The 21,831-nt window shown below is 42.5% G+C and overlaps 1 protein-coding gene across 2 annotated transcripts in view; it reads right to left on the reverse strand.

Annotated features, from left to right (window-relative positions):
• LOC106608081 (MAM domain-containing glycosylphosphatidylinositol anchor protein 2) overlaps positions 1–21,831 on the reverse strand; it is a 398,494-nt gene that overhangs the window by 37,644 nt on the left and 339,019 nt on the right. For both annotated transcript variants that reach the window (XM_014205777.2, XM_014205779.2), the window contains exons 13-15: positions 16,617–16,637; positions 14,293–14,448; positions 12,588–12,749 (exon numbers count right to left, since the gene is read on the reverse strand). In XM_014205777.2, the coding sequence (XP_014061252.2) occupies positions 12,588–12,749; positions 14,293–14,448; positions 16,617–16,637 (339 nt within the window). The remainder of the gene's footprint in view (positions 1–12,587; positions 12,750–14,292; positions 14,449–16,616; positions 16,638–21,831) is intronic.

Here is a 21,831-nt window from a genome sequence, read left to right on the forward strand (position 1 = left end):
CTTACTTACAGGCTCTAACCAACAGTGCAAAAAAGGTATTAGGTGCACAATAGGTAAGTAAAGAAATAAAAACAACAGTAAAAAGGCAGTGAAAAATAACAGTAGCGAGGCTAAATACAGTAGCGAGGCTATAACAGTAGCGAGACTACATACAGGCACCGGTTAGTCGGGCTGATTGAGATAGTATGTACATGTAGATATGGTTAAAGTGACTAGGCATATATGATGAACAGAGAGTAGCAGTTGCGTAAAAGAGGGGTTGGCGGGTGGTGGGTGGTGGGACACAATGCAGATAGCCCGGTTAGCCAATGTGCGGGGGCACTGGTTGGTTGGGCCAATTGAGGTAGTATGTACATGAATGTATAGTTAAAGTGACTATGCATATATGATAAAGCAGCAGCAGCGGAAAAGAGGGTTTGGGGGGGGGCACACAATGCAAATAGTCCAGGTAGCCATATGATTACCTGTTCAGGAGTCTTATGGCTTGGGGGTAAAAACTGTTGAGAAGCCTTTTTGTCCTAGACTTGGCACTCCGGTATCGCTTGCCATGCAGTAGTAGAGAGAACAGTCTATGACTGGGGTGGCTAGTGTCTTTTCCAATATTTAGGGCCTTCCTCTGACACCGCCTGGTGTAGAGGTCCTGGATGGCAGGCAGCTTAGCCCCAGTGATGTACTGGGCCGTACGCACTACCCTCTTAAGTGCCTTGCAGTCGGAGGCCGAGCAATTGCCATACCAGGCAGTGATGCACCCAGTCAGGATGCTCTCAATGTTGCAACTGTAGAACCTTTTGAGGATCTGAGGACCCATGCCAAATCCTTTTAGTTTCCTGAGGGGGAATAGGCTTTGTCGTGCCCTCTTCATGACTGTCTTGGTGTGTTTGGACCATTCTAGTTTGTTGGTGATGTGGACACCAAGGAACTTGAAGCTCTCAACCTGCTCCACTACAGCCCCGTCGATGAGAATGGGGGTATGCTCGGTCTTCCTTTCCTGTAGTCCACAATCATCTCCTTAGTCTTGCTTACATTGAGGGATAGGTTGTTATTCTGACACCACCCGGCCAGGTCTCTGACCTCCTCCCTATAGGCTGTCTCATCGTTGTCTGTGATCAGGCCTACCACTGTTGTGTCATCTGCAAACTTCATGATGGTGTTGGAGTTGTGCCTGGCCATGCAGTCATGGGTGAACAGGGAGTACAGGAGGGGACTGAACACGCAGCCCTGGGGGGCTCCAGAGTTGAGGATCAGCGTGGCAGATATGTTGCTACCTACCCTCACCACCTGGGGGCGGCCCGTCAGGAAGTCCAGGATCCAGTTGCAGAGGGAGGTGTTTAGTCCCAGGATCCTTAACTTAGTGATGAGCTTTGGGGGTACTATGGTATTCAATGCTGAGCTGTAGTCAATGAATAGCATTCTCACATAGGTGTTCCCTTTGTCCAGGTGGGAAAGGGCAGTGTGGAGTGCAGTAGAGGTTGCATCATCTGTGGATCTGTTTGGGCAGTATGCCAATTGGAGTGGGTCTAGGATTTTTGGGATAATGGTGTTGATGTGAGCCATTACCAGCCTTTCAAAGCAATTCATAGCTACAGATGTGAGTGCTACGGGTCTGTAGTTATTTAGGCAGGTTTTCTTATAAGCTTCAAGGTTAGATTCCTGCACCTTGAAAGTGGCAGCTCTACCCTTTAGCTCAGTGCGAATGTTGCCTGTAATCCATGGCTTCTGGTTGGGGTATGTACGTACAGTCACTGTGGGGATGACGTCCTTGATGCACTTATTGATAAAGCCAGTGACTGATGTGGTGTACTCCTCAATGCCATCGGAAGATTCCCGGAACATGTTCCATTCTGTGATAGCAAAACAGTCCTGTAGTTTAGCATCTGCTTTTAGCATTTAGCATCTGCATGTGCCTAACACAGGGAGTGAGAGGGGACTTCTATTTGGGTGTCTTAGACAGGAACTCTCACAGGTAGCGCCGGAGGAGACGCTGGTGGTCGGCGGGGACTGGAACTGCACAATGGATTTTACGAAATACAAAAATGGGGAGGAGTCTCATTCAGGCTCAGTGGGTGTGTAAAGGGACATCATTAAGCAGTTTGACCTAGTGGATGTTTGGAGAACTAGACATCCCAACACAAGACTGTATACATGGGTGAAGGTCTTTGGAGCTAGGGTGAGTGCAGCTTGATTGATTTAACATGTCCAGGAATCAGAGCAATAGGCTGTTGGGCACTACCATTCTCCTGGTGGGTTTGTCGGATCATCACATAACCATGGCTCGGCTGTCTATTTCACCAGGGCCTCGGCAGGCATCCTATTGGAAGTTTAATGTAAAGCTCTTACAAGATGCCACTTATTGCTCAGGTTTCTAGACTTTTTGGGAAAGGTGGGGGCAGTGAAGAGATGAGTATGAGTCTCTGAGTCAATGGTGGGATGTGGGAAAAGTCAAAATCCGGCATTTCGGTCAACAGTATACAGCGCTCTCATCCTCAGAGGCTAGGAGAGTTTTAGGGGAACTATAACGTAGTATTAGTGAGATGGAGGTAGAGCTGTGTGATGGAGGTAGAGCAATGTAGGCCTCCAGGCTAATTTAGCTGAATTACGTAGGGACCTGGGCAGTTTTTTCCAGGCTAAAGCAAAGGGAGCACTTGTAAGAGCTAGGTTCTCCATGCTCAAGGAGATGGATGCTCCCAGCTCCTCCTTCTTTGGTTTGGAAAGAGAGTGGGCAAGCCAAGGGTATGCATTGTCTACGGCTTTCGGATGGGCGGGTGACCTCTGTGGTGGGTGAGATGCGGGAGCGGACTGTGGAGTTTTATACTAAGTTGTATAGGGCAGAACTGTGTGATCCTATGTGTGCTCAGGTTTTGTTTGCAGAACCCACTAAGCTCTCTCTGGCACAGAGGGAAGAAAAGGACATTCCCCTGTTGTCCCATGAACTGGCAGAGGCCATAACTCAGATGTCCCCCGTGGAGTTTGGAGTTTTATAAAAAATTTGGACTGGATTTCTTTTGCGTGTAGCGTGAGTGCGTCAGGGTAGGAGAGTTGCCAATGAGCTGCTGTTGGGCGGTTCTGACTCTCCTGCCCAAAAAAGGGGAGTTGTGTGAACTTAAGAACTGGAGGCCTATGGCATTGCTCTGTGTGGACTACAAGATATTTGCCAAGGTCCTCGCTAATAGACTGAAGCAGACATATTGCGTACCGGGACGCTCAATCACGGACAATGTGTTCTTAATCAGGGACATGTTGGACTTGTTCAGAGGTTCGAATGTGAACTTTGGACTGGTCTCTTTAGATCGAGATAAGGCTTTTGATAGAGTGGACCGTGAGTATCTGTTTAATGTGATGTCTGTGTTTGGGTTTGGGGAAAGGTTTTTGACCTGTGTGAAGATGTTGTATGTTGGGGAGTCATGTATGGTCAAGGTGGGAGGGGGGCTCAGTAGGCCAGTCTGGGTGAGATGGGGCATTCGACAAGGATGCCCTCTATTGGGGCAGTTATATACACTAGCCATTGAGCCTTTTTTGGGCCTGCTACGCAGGAGACTGCAGGGAGTGTGCTGGACAGGTATGGGTGTGTTGACAGGCATAGCAGTGTCAGCATATGCAGATTACGTTTCTGTGATGGTCTGTGATGGTCAGGATATGCAGGCACTAGAGACTAGTCTGAAGGTGTACGAGGGAGCTTCATCAGCTAAGGTAAACTGGGGAAAGAGCAAAGCTCTGTTATGTGGGGCATGGGGGGATAGGGCCCCTCTGCTTCCAGGGGGTATGCAATGAGGTTGTGAAGGGCTCAACATTTTCAGGGTGTATCTGGGCTCGGAGAGATGGGTCAGGAAGAACTGGGAGGGGCTGTCACAGGCAGTGGTGTCAAGACTGGCCAGGTGGAGGTGGCTGCTGATAATCAACAACCTGGTAGCATCCTCCCTGTGGCATAAACTGGCTGTCCTCAACCCCCCCCGCGCTGCTGAGAAGAGCTGGCGGATTAGGGTTGGACCGGCAGCTGTTCCTCATGAAGCTGAAGAGGCTGAGTACAGCAGGTCTCTCAGACTTTTAATCTGCAGTGCTGAGGGCCTGGCAGCTGCTAAGGCCCACATGAGAAGGGGTGTGGAGCCTGGGAGGAGCCTATCTTCCACAACCCAGCCATCCCTTTGAGATCGGTTCAGTGGCCACCCTGCAGAGGCAACCGATGGCAGTGGGTTTACTAAGGCTGGGTGACCTGAGACTGCTGGGAGAGGAGGGGTGGAAAACCCTGGAAATCCTGGCACAACAAACAGGACTAACATCTCTTAGGCTGCTGGAGAGATTTCTGGAGGAGGTCCAGGAGGCACTGTCTGGGGGATGGAGGGAGGCAGGGAGGTAAGGAGGGGTGGGGGGTGGAGGGAGGGGATGGAGGGAGAGAAGGAGAGGAGAAGGAGGGATGAAGGGGATGGAGGGAGAGGGGGACTCGGCTGGCGATCAATCTGAGCAAATTGAAAATGTCACGGCCTACTCAACCTCAGCTGAGCGCTGGAACAGCTCTAATCTCCCCACTGACCTGCCTCACCCACCTCCTTTCCTCCCTCAGTCCCCCTTCCTCCCTCTCTCCCCCTTCCTCCCTCGCTCCCTCCTTCACACATTCCAGATGTTCGGAGCCAACCGCACCTGGCAATTCCCACATTCCACTAGGGTAGGCTAAGCATACTAGTTTCTACAGTGTAGGTGTGTGTGTATGTGAGCGTGAGTGTCTGCTTGTGTGTGTGTACCGTAAATTCCGGACTATAAGCCGCAACTTTTTTCCCACGCTTTGAACCTCGCGGCTTAAACAATGACGCGGCTAATATATGGATTTTTCCCGCTTTCAAATGTTTTTTCTCCAAAAAAACACATTCTGTGACGTGCTCAGTTTTTTGGTGGCATGAAGCTTTCATTAGCCCAATGAAATTGCCAAACGGGTTAAGGTCAAACAGTGACAAGAGCGACAATGAAAACGATCCAATATCGGATGAAGCAATTCTGAGGCTATTCAACTCCGACACTGAAGGAGATGACTTCAGTGGTTTCAGTGCACAGGAGGAAGAAGATAGTGACCAATGACTTTCTTGGTAGGCTACTGTTTACTGCAAATGTTTTATTTTTTGTTACAAGCCGTGTTTCGTTAAAGCCTATTTATTTTTGTTACGAGCCGTGCTTCGATAAAGCCTATTTATTTTTGTTACAAGCCGTGCTTCGTTAAAGCCTATTTATTTTTGTTACAAGCCGTGCTTCGTTAAAGCATATTTATTTTTGTTATAAGGCGTGTTTCGTTAAAGCCTGTGTAAAGTTAATTTCTTTCAATGTACCGGTAGGCACCTGCGGCTTATAGACATGTGCGGCTTATTTATGTTCAAAATAATATATTTTTTTAATTCAGTGGGTGCGGCTTATATTCAGGTGCGCTCAATAGTCCGGAAATTACGGTATATGCACACGTGTGCGTAGCTAACTCAACAATATCCCTCATCTTGATGCTAACTCTAGCTCAGCCCTTTGTCAAGATGGATGATACAGTAGCTAGCTCCCTCCGTGTCAGTTCGCTCTCTTGTTTGGTGCAGGGCAATGTTGTTTCAATAGCAGTTGTCTCATACAGCAAAAGGACTCCCTTTAGAGCTCTTCACAGCAAACACTTTCTCTGCAGGTTTCATTGGGGACACTAAGAGACAATGAGAAGGTAATGTAAGAGGAAGTAATACCCCATTATCAGTAGAGAGGAGACCAGAGGTCACACTATTATCAGTAAAGTGGAGACCAGACTATTATCAGTAAAGAGGAGACCAGACTATTATCAGTAAAGAGGAGACCATCCTATTATCAGTAAAGAAGAGACCACACTATTATCAGTAAAGAGGAGACCAGAGACTATTACGTCCTACTCCCTCCCTCTCTACCCTGCTGTTGCTAAGATGCAGTAGTCTACTACTACCCCCCTGTTAGACTGATAGGCTTCACTGTGGAGACTTGAGTTGTGTATATACACTCAAATGTGGACGCACGCACACACACTGGAGAGTACAAGCCCAGTAGAGGACACTAGCTGGTACTGCTTCACTGCCAGAGGTCCAATCTTACTTCCCCCTTGCACTCGCACACACACTCGCACACACACTCGCACACACACACACACACACACACACACACACACACACACACACACACACACACACACACACACACACACACACACACACACACACACACACACACACACACACACACACACACACACACACACACACACACACACACAGAGTCTGGGAGCAGAGCATTAGTAGCAGAGTACCTCTTCACTGGGATACAGGAAATGGTTGTAGACGGGGATGCGTTCAGATAAACTACATCAAAAAGATGTCATCAAGGCAAAGGGTGGCTACTTTGAAGAATCTCAAATATAAAATCTATTTTGATTTGTTTGATTTGTTTTTTTGGTTACTACATGATTCCATATGTGTTATTTCATAGTTTTGATGTCTTCACTATAATTCTACAATGTAGAAAGTAGTTAAAATAAAGAAAAACCATTGAATGAGTTTGACTGGTACTGTACACTGGACAAAATAAAGGTTGTCACGTCCTGACCCTTGTAAGATGTTATTTTCTATAGTACAGTGGTCAGGGCGTGACAGGGGGTGTTTTTGGGTGGTTTTTGTGTTTTCTGTTTCTACGTTGTTTTTCTAGGTTTCTATTTCTATGTTGGGGTTGTTGGGATGATCTCCAATTAGAGGCAGCTGGTTCTCGTTGCCTCTAATTGGAGATCATATTTATGTAGGGGGTTTTGCCATTTGGTTTTGTGGGTTGTTAATTTTGAGTAGTGTGTTTTCTCTCTGTGTCACGGTTTGTTGTTTTTGTAATTTTAAGTATTTGGTGTATTGCATTTAGTTTCACGGTTTAATAAAGATGTGGAACTACAAACACGCTGCGCCTTGGTCCGATCCTTTAAACAGCCGTGACAAAGGTTCTTAAATGGTTCCTCGTCAGCTCTTAAGGTGCCTTGGAGATCTCTTGCCCGATAAAGAAACTTTGAGTCTACGGTTCTTCAGAATTCTAAAAGTTTCTTGAAATGTATGGATGCCTGCAAATAAGTCCCTTTCATAGCACACAGGACATTGGCCAGTGTTAACTAGTGTTGATTTTTCAGTGTAACATTTCTAGTGTTGATTCAATAGTTAAATTCATACTGTAAAGAGTTATATTAACACTCAGTGGTGTAAAAGAACCCCAGTGTTGGTGTTAATAACCAGAGTTGAACCAAAACCATGCACATCAGTATCATATTTCCCAGCATGCTCTATTGCAGGTTGATTTTTAGAATTGTTTGTTTCAATGCCTATTTTTTGCATGTACATTGATTAATTAATCTTATGCACCTCAAATGTAAATAACATACAGTTTTCTAAACTATTCTAATCTGTTACTTGGACTTGAAACCCATTACTGAATGGGTTGTTCAAGTTTAGATGTTTAAGGTATTGTAATACCTTAGTCTTCCCAACCCTGGCAGTCACTTTGAGTGCAGGTTGTGGGAGAATAACATTTCTAAATGTTGGATATCCACAATAGGAAATACACATCACTTTGCAAGCCAGCATAATGTGACTTGCAGGCAAATTATGAGTTGCATGTCATTGTATTAGGGTAAAACTAGGCCTTATTGTATTGTCTTAAATACTAAGTGTTATGACAACATATTCACTTTGGATCTCACTTGGTGAAGGCCACAGGACTGCAACAACTGTGTCTCTCTCACTAGCAAACACAGTCATGGGTGCAATGGTAACTCACTTGAAGGGCACCCTGCGAACTATGCAAATGACGCTTAAATCCCTACAGAAGGGCTATTCAATTCTGGTCTTGGAGGGACCAAACATTTCTGGTTTTGGATTTTTGTATGGTTTTTCAAAGAACAATCCCATTTATGGCTCTTAAGAGACCCTAAAATGGTTCACTTACTCGGTTCTCGGCACCCCAAGGGGTGCAAGTTTTGGTTTTTGCCATAGCACTACACAGCTGATTCAAATAATCAACTAAATAACAAACTGTCTTTCTTTACAAACTAGTAACAATGTCTCACCCCATGTTCAACAATGGCCTTTTTCTCGCATCTTTGAAAATGCAATTATCTCCAAAATATTGTTATTTTTTAAACAAAGCAATTATTATTATTATTATTATTATTATTATTATTGTTATGAATTTAGAATGATATCAAAGCCCCTTGGATATTCTCACATATACAGTTGAAGTAAGGTTTTAAATAAACCTTAGCCAAATACATTTAAACTCAGTTTTCACAATTCCTGACATTTAATCCTAGTAAAAATTCCCTGTCTTAGGTCAGTTAGGATCACCACTTCATTTTAAGAATGTGAAATGTCAGAATAATAGTTGAGAGAATGATTTATTTCAGCTTTTATTTCTTTCATCACATTCCCAGTGGGTCAGAAGTTTACATACACTCAATCAGTACTTGGTAGCATTGCCTTTAAATTGTTTAACTTGGGTCAAACATTTTGGGTAGCCTTCCACAAGCTTCCCACAATAAGTTGGATGAATTTTTGCCCATTCTTCCTGACAGAGCTGGTGTAACTGAGTCAGGTTTGTAGGCCTCCTTCCTCGCACACGCTTTTTCAGTTCTGCCCACACATTTTCTATAGGATTGAGGTCAGGGCTTTGTGATGGCCACTCCAATACCTTGACTTTGTTGTCCTTAAGCCCTTTTGCCACAACTTTGGAAGTATGCTTGGGGTCATTGTAAATTTGATAGACCAATTTGCGACCAAGCTTTAACTTCCTGACTCATGTCTTGATGTTGCTTCAATATATCCACATAATTTTCCTTCCTCGTGATGCCATCTATTTTGTGAAGTGCACCAGTCCCTCCTGCAACAAAGCACCCCCACAACATGATGCTGCCACCCCCGTGCTTCACGGTTTGGATGGTGTTCTTCGGCTTGCAAGCCTCCTCCTTTTTCCTCCAAACATAACAATGGTAATTGTGGCCAAACAGTTCTATTTTTGTTTCTTCAGACCAGAGAACAATTCTCCAAAAAATACAATCTTTGTCCCCATGTGCAGTTGCAAACCGTAGTCTAGCTTTTTTATGGGGGTTTTGGAGCAGTGGCTTCTTCCTTGCTGAGCGGCCTTTCAGGTTATGTCGATATAGGACTCGTTTTACTGTGGATATAGATACTTTTGTACCTGTTTCCTCCAGCATCTTCACAAGGTCCTTTGCTGTTGTTCTGGTATTGATTTGCACTTTTCGCACAAAAGTATGTTCATCTCTGAGACAGAACGTGTCTCCTTCCTGAGCGGTATCATTTTAGTCATTTACGGTATGACGGCTGCATGCTCCCATGGTGTTTATACTTGCACACTATTGTTTGTACAGATGAACATGGTACCTTCAGGCTTTTGGAAATTGCTCCCAAGAATGAACCAGACTTGTGGATGTCTCCAATGTTTTTTCTGAGGTCTTGGCTGATTTATTTTTATTTTCCCATGATGTCAAACTAAGAGGCACTGGGTTTGAAGGTAGGCCTTGAAATACATCCACAGGTACACCTCCAATTGACTCAAATTATATCAATTAGCCTATCAGAAGCTTCTAAAGCCATAACATCATTTTCTGGAATTTTCCAAGCTGTTCAAAGGCACAGTCAACTTAGTGTATGTAAACTTCTGACCCACTGGAATTGTGATACAGTGAATTATAAGTAAAATAATCTATCTGTAAACAACTGTAGGAAAAATTACTTGTCATGCACAAAGTAGATGTCCTAACCGACTTGCAAAAACTATAGCTTGTTAACAAGACATTTGTGGAGTGGTTGAAAAAAGAGTTTCAATGACTCCAACCTAAGTGTATGTAAACTTCCTTTTTCAACTGTATATAATCAACCCTGTTATTAGCAGGACACTATATATTGGTCATTGGTCCTGCACTCAATGGGATTGCCTTGCAGTTCTCCAGCTGTATCCACTGAAAGCGTGCGAGGTTCAAGGCACGAGGGCAGGGGGTACGGGATGGGACGCAGAGCCGCGCACAGAAGGCAGACCTAGCCCATGGGGAAGAGGTAGGAGGAGGATAGCACAGAAGACAAACCTAGCCCATGAGGAGGGAGGAGGGTAGCACAGAGTACAGACCTAGCCCATCGGGAAGGGAGGAGGACAGTAGCACACTGGGTAGCACAGAGCAACCCTTTTTTAAAATGTTTTTTTACCTTTATTTAACTAGGCAAGTCAGTTAAGAACAAATTCTTATTTACAAGGACAGCCTATTCCTTCCTCCCCGTCAGGGAATTGAACCCCGGTCTCCTGCATGCCCCTCTCATGCCCACGCACGACACAGGGATTATTTAGCTTAATAGCACAAGACTATAGCCTACCCCGACCGTCACGTTTTACAGCAGCATCATTTCCATTCCATCCTAACAGAAACCCACAGGGTTTTTCATTTTTCTTGGAGTAGAAATACCATAATAATAAAATGAAGCAAGTACCAGTCAAAAGTTTGGACACACCTACTCATTCCAGGCCTTTTCTTTATTTTTTAATATTTTCTACATTATAGAATAATAGTGAATACATCACAACTATGAAATAACACATATGGAATTAGTTAACAAATTCTTATTTACAAGGACTGCCTACTCCTTCCTCCCTGTTGGGGAATTGAACCCCGGTCTGCCACGTGCCCGCACGACACGGGGATTCTTTCGCTAAATAGCCCAGCACTCTAGCCTACTCCCAACCATCACGTTGTACAGAGCCATATTTTCCCTTCCATCCTAACAAAAATCCAGAGTTTTTTTTTCGTTTTTCTTGGAATAGAAACACCATAAAATTAATCAAATGAATTAAGCAAAATTTCTTAAAATCAGTCCCATATACTGTGTTCTTTCAAAAAAGGTTTTCAATTCTCTAGTACAGCTACTAATGAAAGCTATCAAATGCTTCTCAAAGATGCCCTCTGGTGGTCAAACTAGCACTAACTAGCATTAATGGTACTGAGCTTTGTGTTTTTGGCGCCCCCTTGAGTACAAAGCCAGAAATACTGTATATCCCAGGATGAAAGGAGGATGGTATGATGATATGAAAATCTGAATACCACCTAACCCTATTTGTGACTCAACACCTGGATTCGGTCTTATGTAGCAAAATGTGAAATGGTGCTTTTTTTTGCAGACGTTTACTGACAACGGCCATATTGTTGTACACACGTCACGTAACATTAGCTAACGAGCCATCCATTAAGCTCTAACTAGAAAAGCAAACAGCTCTGGGAAATGAACAATAACCTCCGCTAGGGAGCCAGCCAGCTAACAGTACACTTTGGCTTAAGACATATAGCTAGCTAGCTAGGTAAACAATGAACCTAGCTAGGTAAACAACTTTTAATATCACACATGTCACGTAACGTTAGCTAACAAGCCAGCCATCTAACGTTAGCTAGTTAAACAACAATGAACAGCTTGCCAACAATGCCACAGTGCTGGGAACTAACCAACCAGGTCCAATGTTAGCTAGCTAACATTAGGCTCTAAATAGAAAAGCAAACGGCTCTGGGAAACAAATAATAACGTCAGCTAGGGAGCCAGCCAGCTAACGTTAGCTAGCTAGCTAACAGTACACCTTAGTTTGAAATGAAACCACTTTCAGTAAAAATTAGAAACGTGTAATATCTGAAAATGTAGCTAGCTAACGCTAGACTATCTTACCTGTATACATCATCATGCATGATGCTGGACGTGTATCCCTGTCAGGAATGCCATACCACGGTTGCCCTTAGTTTGAAGATGTAATCCGGAGACAGGTGTTTTCTCCATCTCTTTAGTTATCATACTCTAGTTCCACTGATTTCAAAACTTGATCCTCCAGAAAGTGGGGAGCAACACTTATGCAGCTCCACGAAACAATATACATTAAAAAATGCCGCGTTCGACAGGATTACCGACACAGACTGACGAGCTCAAATAGACAGAAACCTTGAATATGGCAGACCAATACTAACTCCTCTCTTGGCATGTCCAGCCCACTCATTATCTCAGCCAATCATGGCTAGTGGGAAGGTTGTTCACTTTTTCTGTGGCTTAACCAACAAGGCTCGTAATTGAACAATTTTATTCGTATTTACAGATGGCATACAAGTTTGTTATTAAGGCACATGAAAGTTCACATGTTCCAGAAGGCATTTCTGTCAAAAAATAATTTTGATCCCAAAAATATTTTTTACATTCAAACAGCTCTCCTGTGAAGTCATGACTTGCGACATACACCCAGTTTCCTGAATTAGGTCACATTTGGTTCCAACTTGCGCTTTGATTTTTAAGAGTGTACATCTGCTTAAAGGGAAAAAACGTAAAGCCATCAATCAAAATTATGGATCTTATAATGGATCCAATGTCCAGAATAATGGCTCTAATACGGATGATTATAGCATAAAGCTATGAGATTACAAATAAATAGTCACTGGAGAGAAGCCTCCATGACTCAATCATGTATTGACGAGAGAATACAAGGAACATGTCCTTGGTTTGTGACTTGCTGTTATGTGTTGGAGGGAAAAAGACTGATGTTCTTCTTACCGATGTGTTTTCCGTACATGTGGAAGAAGAAGCCGAAGCAGTATGCCGGGGGGTTGGTGATGCCGTACGGGTTCTTAGGCGCCACGTTGAAGAAAGGACTGACCAGCCTTGCTACCTCGCCCTCCTTCCGAGGCCGGGAAGTCTCGATGTACATGTAGAAACCTGTAGGGTGGGGACAACACAACACCAAATAACAAGGTTATACCTGTAGGGTAGAGAGAACACAACACCAGTGTCTTTAGGACCCAAGGAGTGCTCTGTTGTTTGTAGGCATGACTCTTAACAGCCACAATTTGCCGTTAAATCACATAAAATAAACCCTTGGTTGTGCTGTTTGTATTATGGGAAAAAAATAACATTTCTGTAACGATCACATGGAATATTGTTTTGGATATTGTATGGGCTATTGTTTTATTAGAATTCCCCAAAGGGAACATGATATAGAGGATGTATGGGCACATGATATAGAGGATTTATGGAACAAGCCCTCAATATCTTAGAATCCTTTGGGATGAAAATGGCGGCTCCATCCAGCTAGTAGTGAAACAGTGGAAGTCAATTTCCACTAAAGACCTCTCCTCTAACCAGACACTAATCAGAGGGCAGAGGGGACAGAAGTGATGGCCATATCTCAGGGTAATCTGAAACCTTCATGGGAGAAGCAGCAGTGAAACGAACCTTCCCCACACATGGCCCGAGTCCCATTCCAGACTCAATCTACAGTCCCACTTTGGGGCGGGAGGAGGTAGCTAGGACGGAGAAAAAGCTTGCATACCCTCCAGCTAAAATCAAATAGAATTCCTTCTCTTTGTTGATTTTGATATCAGATAATTGCAGCCCCTTAGGACTGGTGGGCTGGTAATGAAATGCTGGACAGTTTCAACTAATTACAGTGATTAAAGCCAGTATATTATTTACTACGTCAGCTGCTGTTGCTACTAGAGCTGTCCATTCCTGTAAAGACTAGATCAATGCTCCCTCTCCCTCAGGACTGACACACAGGCCAACTGTCACCGTTTCTTGCAGAGGGTGTGTGTCAGATTGTGAAACGAATTTGCCTGTGTTTACACTGTATCAATCTATCATATTGAACACTAGCAGGCAACTCTGTCAGGCACTGTCCCCATGGAAACCAGAGAGAGAGGATGGGTATATATATATATATATATATATATATATATATATATATATATATATATATATATATAGCGAGAGACAAAAAGAGTTGAGACAGAGAAAGGGGGGATACAGACAGAGAGAGATGACTACCATGAAAGTAAGAGTGCTTAATTGTTTGTTGCATGTTCCATTGTGTTGATATTGACAAGTGTTATTGATTTGCCGCATGTAGTGTGTGTTGTTAATACAGTATCTGTACTGAGTTGACTACCAGGGTGAAGACTAAAATATTACTCAGAAAGACCTGGAAGTTTACCTGGAAGCCAACTGTACCAATACGCTGTGAAAGAACATGCGTCACAAACAGATACATGTAACATAGCTGAAGCCAACTGGAGTGGTAGCCAACCACTTGCAAATAAGTATAAAAAAATATTCTAACATAGTAAACTGTGGGCAAAACAATTCCCTTACGACCTTCTTTGTCGCATTGAAGATTCCCCAACACAGTGCACCTAAAATCCTAATGACATCACAATAAAACATACTGTACAGTAGCTTTGTTTTCCTTCCTGGGTTTGCTCACCCTGTTTGGATCCGCTGCGGTCACCGCTAGGCCCGGTGTTGGGCGTGTACTTAGTGTCACGGGTGGCGGCGCTGTGTCTCGTCCAATCGAAGTCATCGTTCTTGTCCTGTGTGAACATGCAGATGGGCTCCTCCTCGAAGCTGCAGTGGAACTCTCCTGAAGAGCGGATCAGAAAACCACTGTTACAGTCATTGGAATATAAACACTAGAAACTCATCATGTAATGTCTACAGTAGTAGATGAAAGCTGCAGTAACTCTCATGGAGCACGGGTCGAGAAATTCTCTTATAATGATGTCCAAATGTAGGTACAAATCAGAGGAGGCTATAGGAGGATGGGCTCATTGTAATGGCTGGAATGGAATAAATGGAACGGTATCAAACATATAGTCAGCTCGAGGATTTCATCCAGCAACCTTTTGGTTACTGGCCCAACACTCTAACCACTAGGCTACCTGCCACACCAATGTACTGGTATGTTAGCTAGCTACATAACATTAGTTGGCTACTAATACATCAAACTTTCCAGTATATTAACTATTACATAGTTGTGTGTGGTATGTCTGTTTCGAGCCGCATACAGTGTAAAGTTGAGCCATATAGGGTTTAACATAGGAATGGACACAAATAATGAAACATCAAATACAGATGGAGATGGAGGAAAACATTTATTGACTTGATTATTCACGTCATTTTTAGCTTAGCTAAGTGGTATAGTTGTTGTGTGTTCTCAATGGACAATGTTAATGAAGTCGTAAGATGTCTCGCTGGTCATTTGTTATGCTAACAAGAAGTTGCATAGCAAAAGCATCAATTTTCGGTAGACAGGCGAAGCACTAGTACAGTGAAAGGATACACTTTGTTTACAGTATACTAAAATGAACAAATAGTATGTCGTATATACTCATTAAGTATGTAGTATACAGTATGTTAGTATGGGTATTCGAACACAGCTCTTTGCAGAGATTCTCCAAGTGTCTGGAACTCTACTGGAGGGGTATTTTGTGGATGGTGGTGGAAAACGCTGTCTCAGGAGCCGCTCCAGAATCTCCCAGAAGTTTTCAATTGGGTTGAGATCTGGTGACTGAGACATGCACACACACACACACTTGATTTCCCCTTATGAAAAATGTATTAACTCCCACAAAAATGTCCATTAATTATAAATTAAGATTCTACATCTGTAGGTCCTGTAGGTCTCTATCGACAGTTCTCTTAAAGAGATATGGTTGTCAAACTGTAATATAAAATAATATAATATTAAAACAACACGATATAACCAGAAGACATTTAGAAACAGAAGAGTCCTCAAAGAGTTGGTAAAACGCAGCATCTAGATTCAGGACGTGGGGCCGTGTGATAAATATTCATTGATTTATTAAAAGGTAGCTGGAAGCAGTTTGAAGTGGCGACCTTGGTGGAGGCAGGAACTAGAGGCTTTACACAGGTAGTGGAGAAGCAGGCGTGGAGAGGAGGGGAGGAGGAGAGAGAGAGAGAGGCGCACACACACACCCACACCCACAGAGGAGAGCGGCCCAGCTAAGACAGCCAGAGACAGAGAGAGGGGCCTCAGCTCTTGACTCCTCTCCCCTCCAGTGTCCAGATTTGCAGATCTAAATGGGGGTCTGGCCCCCAGCATCTCTCTGCTAATGTCAATCCACTGTGAGCTAAACTACATGGACCTGAGCCTTAGTGGAGATGGATGGGGGATTGGGAGGGGAGGAGTGGAGTGTAGGAGGAGGTAGAGGAGGAGGAGATGGAAAAGTGGAAGGAGGGGGAGGAGGAGGAGTAGGAGGAAGGGGGGGTTGGAGGGGAGTGGAGAAGAGGAGGAAGTGTGCAGATGAGATCTAATGTTTAGATAAGATTGCCTGCAATCTATAGGGGGTTTGATAATGATGCTGGTAATAAATTATTATATTTGTGATTTGTATGTGCTAACTGCTAACCCAACACAATTACACAATATGCTTTAGCAAGCGAGTGTTTGTGAAGTAGGGAGACGTTAATGTGGAGGTTTTCCGTAAGTTACATGGGACCTGATTATAACATAATGTGAGAACATTGGAGAGAACACATAGAATGCATTAATGAGCAATACACACACAGATTCCACTGATATCCCCCATCCCACCACACACAGTGTGTGTGTAGTGATCATTAATGCATTCTATTCCTTCCAGTGTAGTTATAAAGTATATTACAGGAAAACTACTCAAAGGGATTCTCGCAGGGCTGCTCAGCTCTGCCTAGTTAAGGGTGGGAACGTCCTCATCATACTCTGAGACATGCTAAGTGATGTGAGAAACAAAAAAAGCAGTTACTTACTCAGGTGAGGGTTGACGGGAGCTGAAAATCAAAAGCGAGGTAGTCATTAGTAAACAATACAATAGTCTTCCATCATTTAAACAACAGTTTGCTGACTCATATAGAAAGGTTTGGGTGTTGCCCTTGAGGTGTGCGGAGTATTGGGACATAATGTCACAGAATGTCAAAAGGTACCGTTACACCCAAAACAGCACACAAACAGTGTGTAACGCAACCTTTTAACCTGATATTTGTAATGATTTAACATTAGCAGCTGGTAAACTTTGAATTCTGTTTCCTGGTGGCCATCATCTCAACTTCTAATGACACATTCTCTCAGAGTACAATTATAGAGTTTAATTGGAAATGGAAATGTTTAATCAACTTTTAAATGGCATAACTGATAAAGAAATCATCTCCAGTGCAGCAGAGACAATCATTATCAGAGTAAAGATAGGAATGGATCCAAGAACAAATGAAAGACATTTGAAATAAAAGAGGATACAAATCTGTCCACACGGATGAGTGTACACACACACACACACACACACACACACACACACACACACACACACACACACACACACACACACACACACACACACACACACACACACACACACACAGCACAGAGGGGGAAGTGTGTATGTATTGTGTGAGAGTGGGACTACTAAGAACAGACATATTAATAATCTTAGATAAAACAGATGATCACTATTCCGTTAATTTGCCTTACTGATGTCCGTACCAAAGGCAACTTCCACTCACAAGCACCTTACATAAACTTTGAGGCTTGTGAGACACAATGTTTCATCTCACTAATTTGTAGGAGAAGCCTTTGTTGGTTGTGTTTGATAACGGCCAGGGGCCTCATTTATAAATCGTGCGTACGTACAAAATATACCCCAAAATTTGCTTGCACCAGTTTTCATGCAAAAGTTGGCGTTTATACATTTTTTACTTGATGTGAGAATGTGCTTACGTCACAGCAAACTTTAGACCATGCGCACGCACATCTGCTAGTGGATGAAATATTGTATTGCAAGTAGGGCTGTTAGGTGACCATATTACCGCCACACCGGCGGTCACGAGTCATGACCTCATTCTAATTCCACGTGACCATTTAGTCACGGTAATGAGGCTTCTCCAGGCTCTGATGCTGCTGATGGTCATTAGTAACCTACCAAATTTGCTAACTGCCTGGTACTCAGCACTCTATTGTCCCTCTAATCACTCTGACATCAATGAAAATGTAATTGAAAATCAAATCAAACTTTTCATGAGTACCCATGAACTCATGTTGCGCACATATTTGTTTCCCCTGCCCCTGTTCCGAGACATGTGCGTGATAATAGTCCATTATAAATCAAAATTTCACACATATTATTTAGTATATGTAAAGACAAGATTAAATCAAGAATAGTCTGATGGGTGACAATATTAGCCTATCACTTGTGAATTATTATAATGATGCCCAGCTTGTGTGCACTAAGGCAAGAAACAGCGCATGCCTTTTTTTGGCGACTTTTTCAAATCATAGTCGCACAATTCCTTAGCCTAGCCCACAGGCCTATATATTTTGATAAGGTTTGTATCACAACTAAAGTGGCCAAATAACTTCTTAAATTGATGCAAATTAATCTGCTTTACAACCGCTGTAGAGCCTAACATACATAGGCAGCGCTTGAGTTTCAAGTTTGAGGAAGATAATTTTCACCATAAAATGCACCATAAAAAAGCATTACATTCATAATCGCATTTGCGGTTACTTATGAGTATGGTGTTTTCCCGCTAATTGACAGCATTTTGGAACATTCAAGCTTACAGCCTACTGTCGTGTAAGCATTGCTGTGCTTATAATGTGAAGAAATAGCCTAATAGTTTATCAACATTTTAAGCTAAACATTCTGATCTGTTACATCATTCGCAATGCTTTTAAGATATGTTTTGATGCTTGTGGTTGTATTAATTTGGGATATATGGCATTACACAACTGTCGCAGAGTATGTTTGGAGTATTAATTTTTTACACAGAAGGACAAGTTGACCAATAGAAAAGGTAAACTTTTGTACTATGTGGGATAGTAGATTGACATAGGCCAGTCCTTTTGCTGTTTGTTTGGCCTACTCCTCTTGTTGGCTGACGAAAGGTAAATGTGGACAGTTCTTCCAACATTTTTAATATGCGCCTCGGAATTCGATATGAAGGACGCGCGCAATTGCATCCCACGATGTGCCCGTCTTCATTTGTAGCATACTCCAGAGCTGAGATATGAGAAGGGCCCAATCACTGACAGGCATTGGCTAATAAGAATTGAGATATCTGAGAAATCCATGTGAGTGAGAAGCGCTTCGGAGCACGCAGCTGGGAGAAGGGAATTATAATGATTATATTCAGCCCAAGAGCACAATGGCCACTGTCTGCAAAAGGCATGGATTTCTTTAGGTGGTATTACGGCTACGCAAGTGTGATGCTGCTGGGAAGAGGCATTATCAAGTGCTTGTCAAATTTTGAATGAGAGACTGATGAAGTGTGCGCAGGCTGCGCAAAAAACAAAGTAGAGCTCATGCCTTTCATGCAACTTTAATAAAAAGCATCATTAGAGTTGCATCATGCAGCTTTAGAATGTATTAACAATCTAAACATACAGCCTAACATTTTAATCACAACTAAAGTTGCATAAATAACTCTAAACGCATATAGGAGGACCTGTTTCCTGTTAAATGCTCAACACAGAATTCTTCATACTATCAAGTAAAATAAAATAATGACACGGAATTCTAAGCAAATATTGTCTGCTAAATGAACTAGTGTAGCCCACAGCCATATGACATAGCCAGATCAGGACCTAACACAAGGACAACTCCGTACACGATTCTGTTCTTCTGAAATCTATATATTTTTTCATATCATATTTCTTTAGACCTATCTAAAATAAATAATGGATTTATTGTGATGGTGTAGGCTACATTAAATTGATTTATTAGACTTTTTAAAATGTAGATGTTCCAAAGGTCTGCATCAGTGGCTTGTAGGCTATGTTTGGAATCCAGGAGAAGCTAAATGTATTTATGTTAATTAACGGTCAATTACCGTGAGACTGGCAGTTATTTGCTTGACAATAACCGTCTGTCAAAATGTAATGCCCACCACAGCCCTAATTGCAAGCTGGCAAGTAGGTATTTTGTGCAAATGGGAGATATGATAAAGCTTATTCCTAAAAAACTATGGAACCATTTGCCATTACTGAGAAGAGCAGAAATCTATGTAAAAACAATGTTTCATCTAAAATAATTTGACATTTTCATAACCATTGCAGAATCTATTCCTCACCTTTTCTGGCCATGTTGGGTTCATATTCCCAAAGGAGCCATACAACAATGACCATGTGAATCTCTAATTTAATTGGACCTAGAAGCCCAGTATATAGAATTTAACAGCTGATCTTTTACATTGAAGTAGGTCTATGTATCAAGTTTCAAGTTTTTATTGTCATGTGCACAAGTACAGAGAAATGCCTTTCTTGCTTGCTCTTTCCCAACAATGCAGTGATGAATATCAGTAGTACTATGAAAAATAAATTAAAACATCTAACTAACTACTGTAAGTATTGTAATTGCATTTTTTTTTGTAGCCTGCCCTACAATTTTTCAGAATTCCCGGCCAGTCCTTAATACTTAGGTTGGGGGGAAAAGTCGATATAAAACTTTGTTAAATTCAAACATTTTGTAGACAGGTCCACGACAATTTGCTATTGTTTTCCTGTTCAGAAACTGACACTGTCCTTTTCCAGATACAGCATAAATGACTGCTAAATATGAAAACATTCTCCCAACACAATAAATAGACCGGTAGCTTATGCAAAATATTTGACTGTACGTGTATGGAGGTGTTTTCCAGGTGGAGTTTTAATGCTCGTTCACGTGCAGTTTTACCACAGGAAACATGAGTATGTATGGCATGTGCCAAGTTTATAAATCTCAATATTTGTGTACATGCTCAGACTTTTCAGAAATGGCGTACGCAGAAATTTTGTTTGCAACAGTATAAATGAGGCACCAGGAGATTCCCTGAACATGTGGCGTGATGAGGAAAAACGAAGGGCCTCGTATAACTAACTATACTAGGGCCCAACATTTTCCCTGGTCAGGTAGTCTGGAAAAGTCAACCCTGTAAATGATATCAGGCAACCCACTGGTCTTTCAGGAGTTTGTCGTTTTGGTTTCTGCGCTGATGGTGGCCTGTAACGAGTTCTTTGTAGAGAGCCTAAATGAATGAGTTGGGAAACAGTCTGTGACCTCACCTTTCTACTCATTATTCCTTGTTAATAAAACAAACTTATGCTTTCATTTGATTGAAATAACTATAATTATAATATTCTAGAGCTACACTGGTGACCTGTCTATCATATCACTACAGTTACATAACATGAGAAGAATACTTTAATATTCTAGAGCAACACTGGTGACATTCCACTAAAAGATGGTTGTGCCAGTTATAGAAATAGAATCCACAGAACTGGATTCAGTAGAGTGTCCCTCTTATTAAAATACCTGTCAGGGTCGTTGTGCATTCTACCTGCCACTCCTCTGCCTGGCTTCATCAACATTCTTCATTGATAATTTAAGATGGTTTAGCTAGGTGGCAAACACAGAAAGGTCAAGGGTAAAAAACACTGTTGTTTTTTTCCCCTCAGTTTAAGCCAGTTAGCCCTGCAGCTCATTTTTGTGTGGAGTAAATACAATTTAAGCTGTCAGGAAGATGCATGGGCTTTTTAATGTTAGATTCCTGTCCCCGTGAATAGATGTGCAACTTCAGCTTAACTGCAGAACTGTGTTACAGCTACCGGCAATGATTTATGGAACGCAGCAACTCATGGAAGGAATAGATTTTAATCCACTCGATTAAATTTGATTTGAAGTATTAACAAATCATTCCCAAAACGAAAACATTGGTTAAGAACAGAAGGGCCAGCCAGGTCTCCTATACACTGAGGCGAACTGAAATAGAGGCGATTCATGGAGATAAAAGAAAAGAGAGCAATTTTTCAGACTTATTGTTGTGAGGCGGCCCTTTAGCTATAAACACAGCTGTTTCTCAATCCATGACAAGAAAAGGAAGAAGGAGGACAGGAAATAAGAGACAGTGGAAAGAGGAGATTAAGAGGGAGAGGACGATGAAAAATAACCAAAAGTAGCTGAAGGTGAAAAGAGGAGAGGAGAGAGAAGAGGAAAGG

This window comes from Salmo salar, chromosome ssa06, assembly GCF_905237065.1.
Source record: "Salmo salar chromosome ssa06, Ssal_v3.1, whole genome shotgun sequence".
Taxonomy (NCBI): Eukaryota; Metazoa; Chordata; class Actinopteri; order Salmoniformes; family Salmonidae; genus Salmo; species Salmo salar.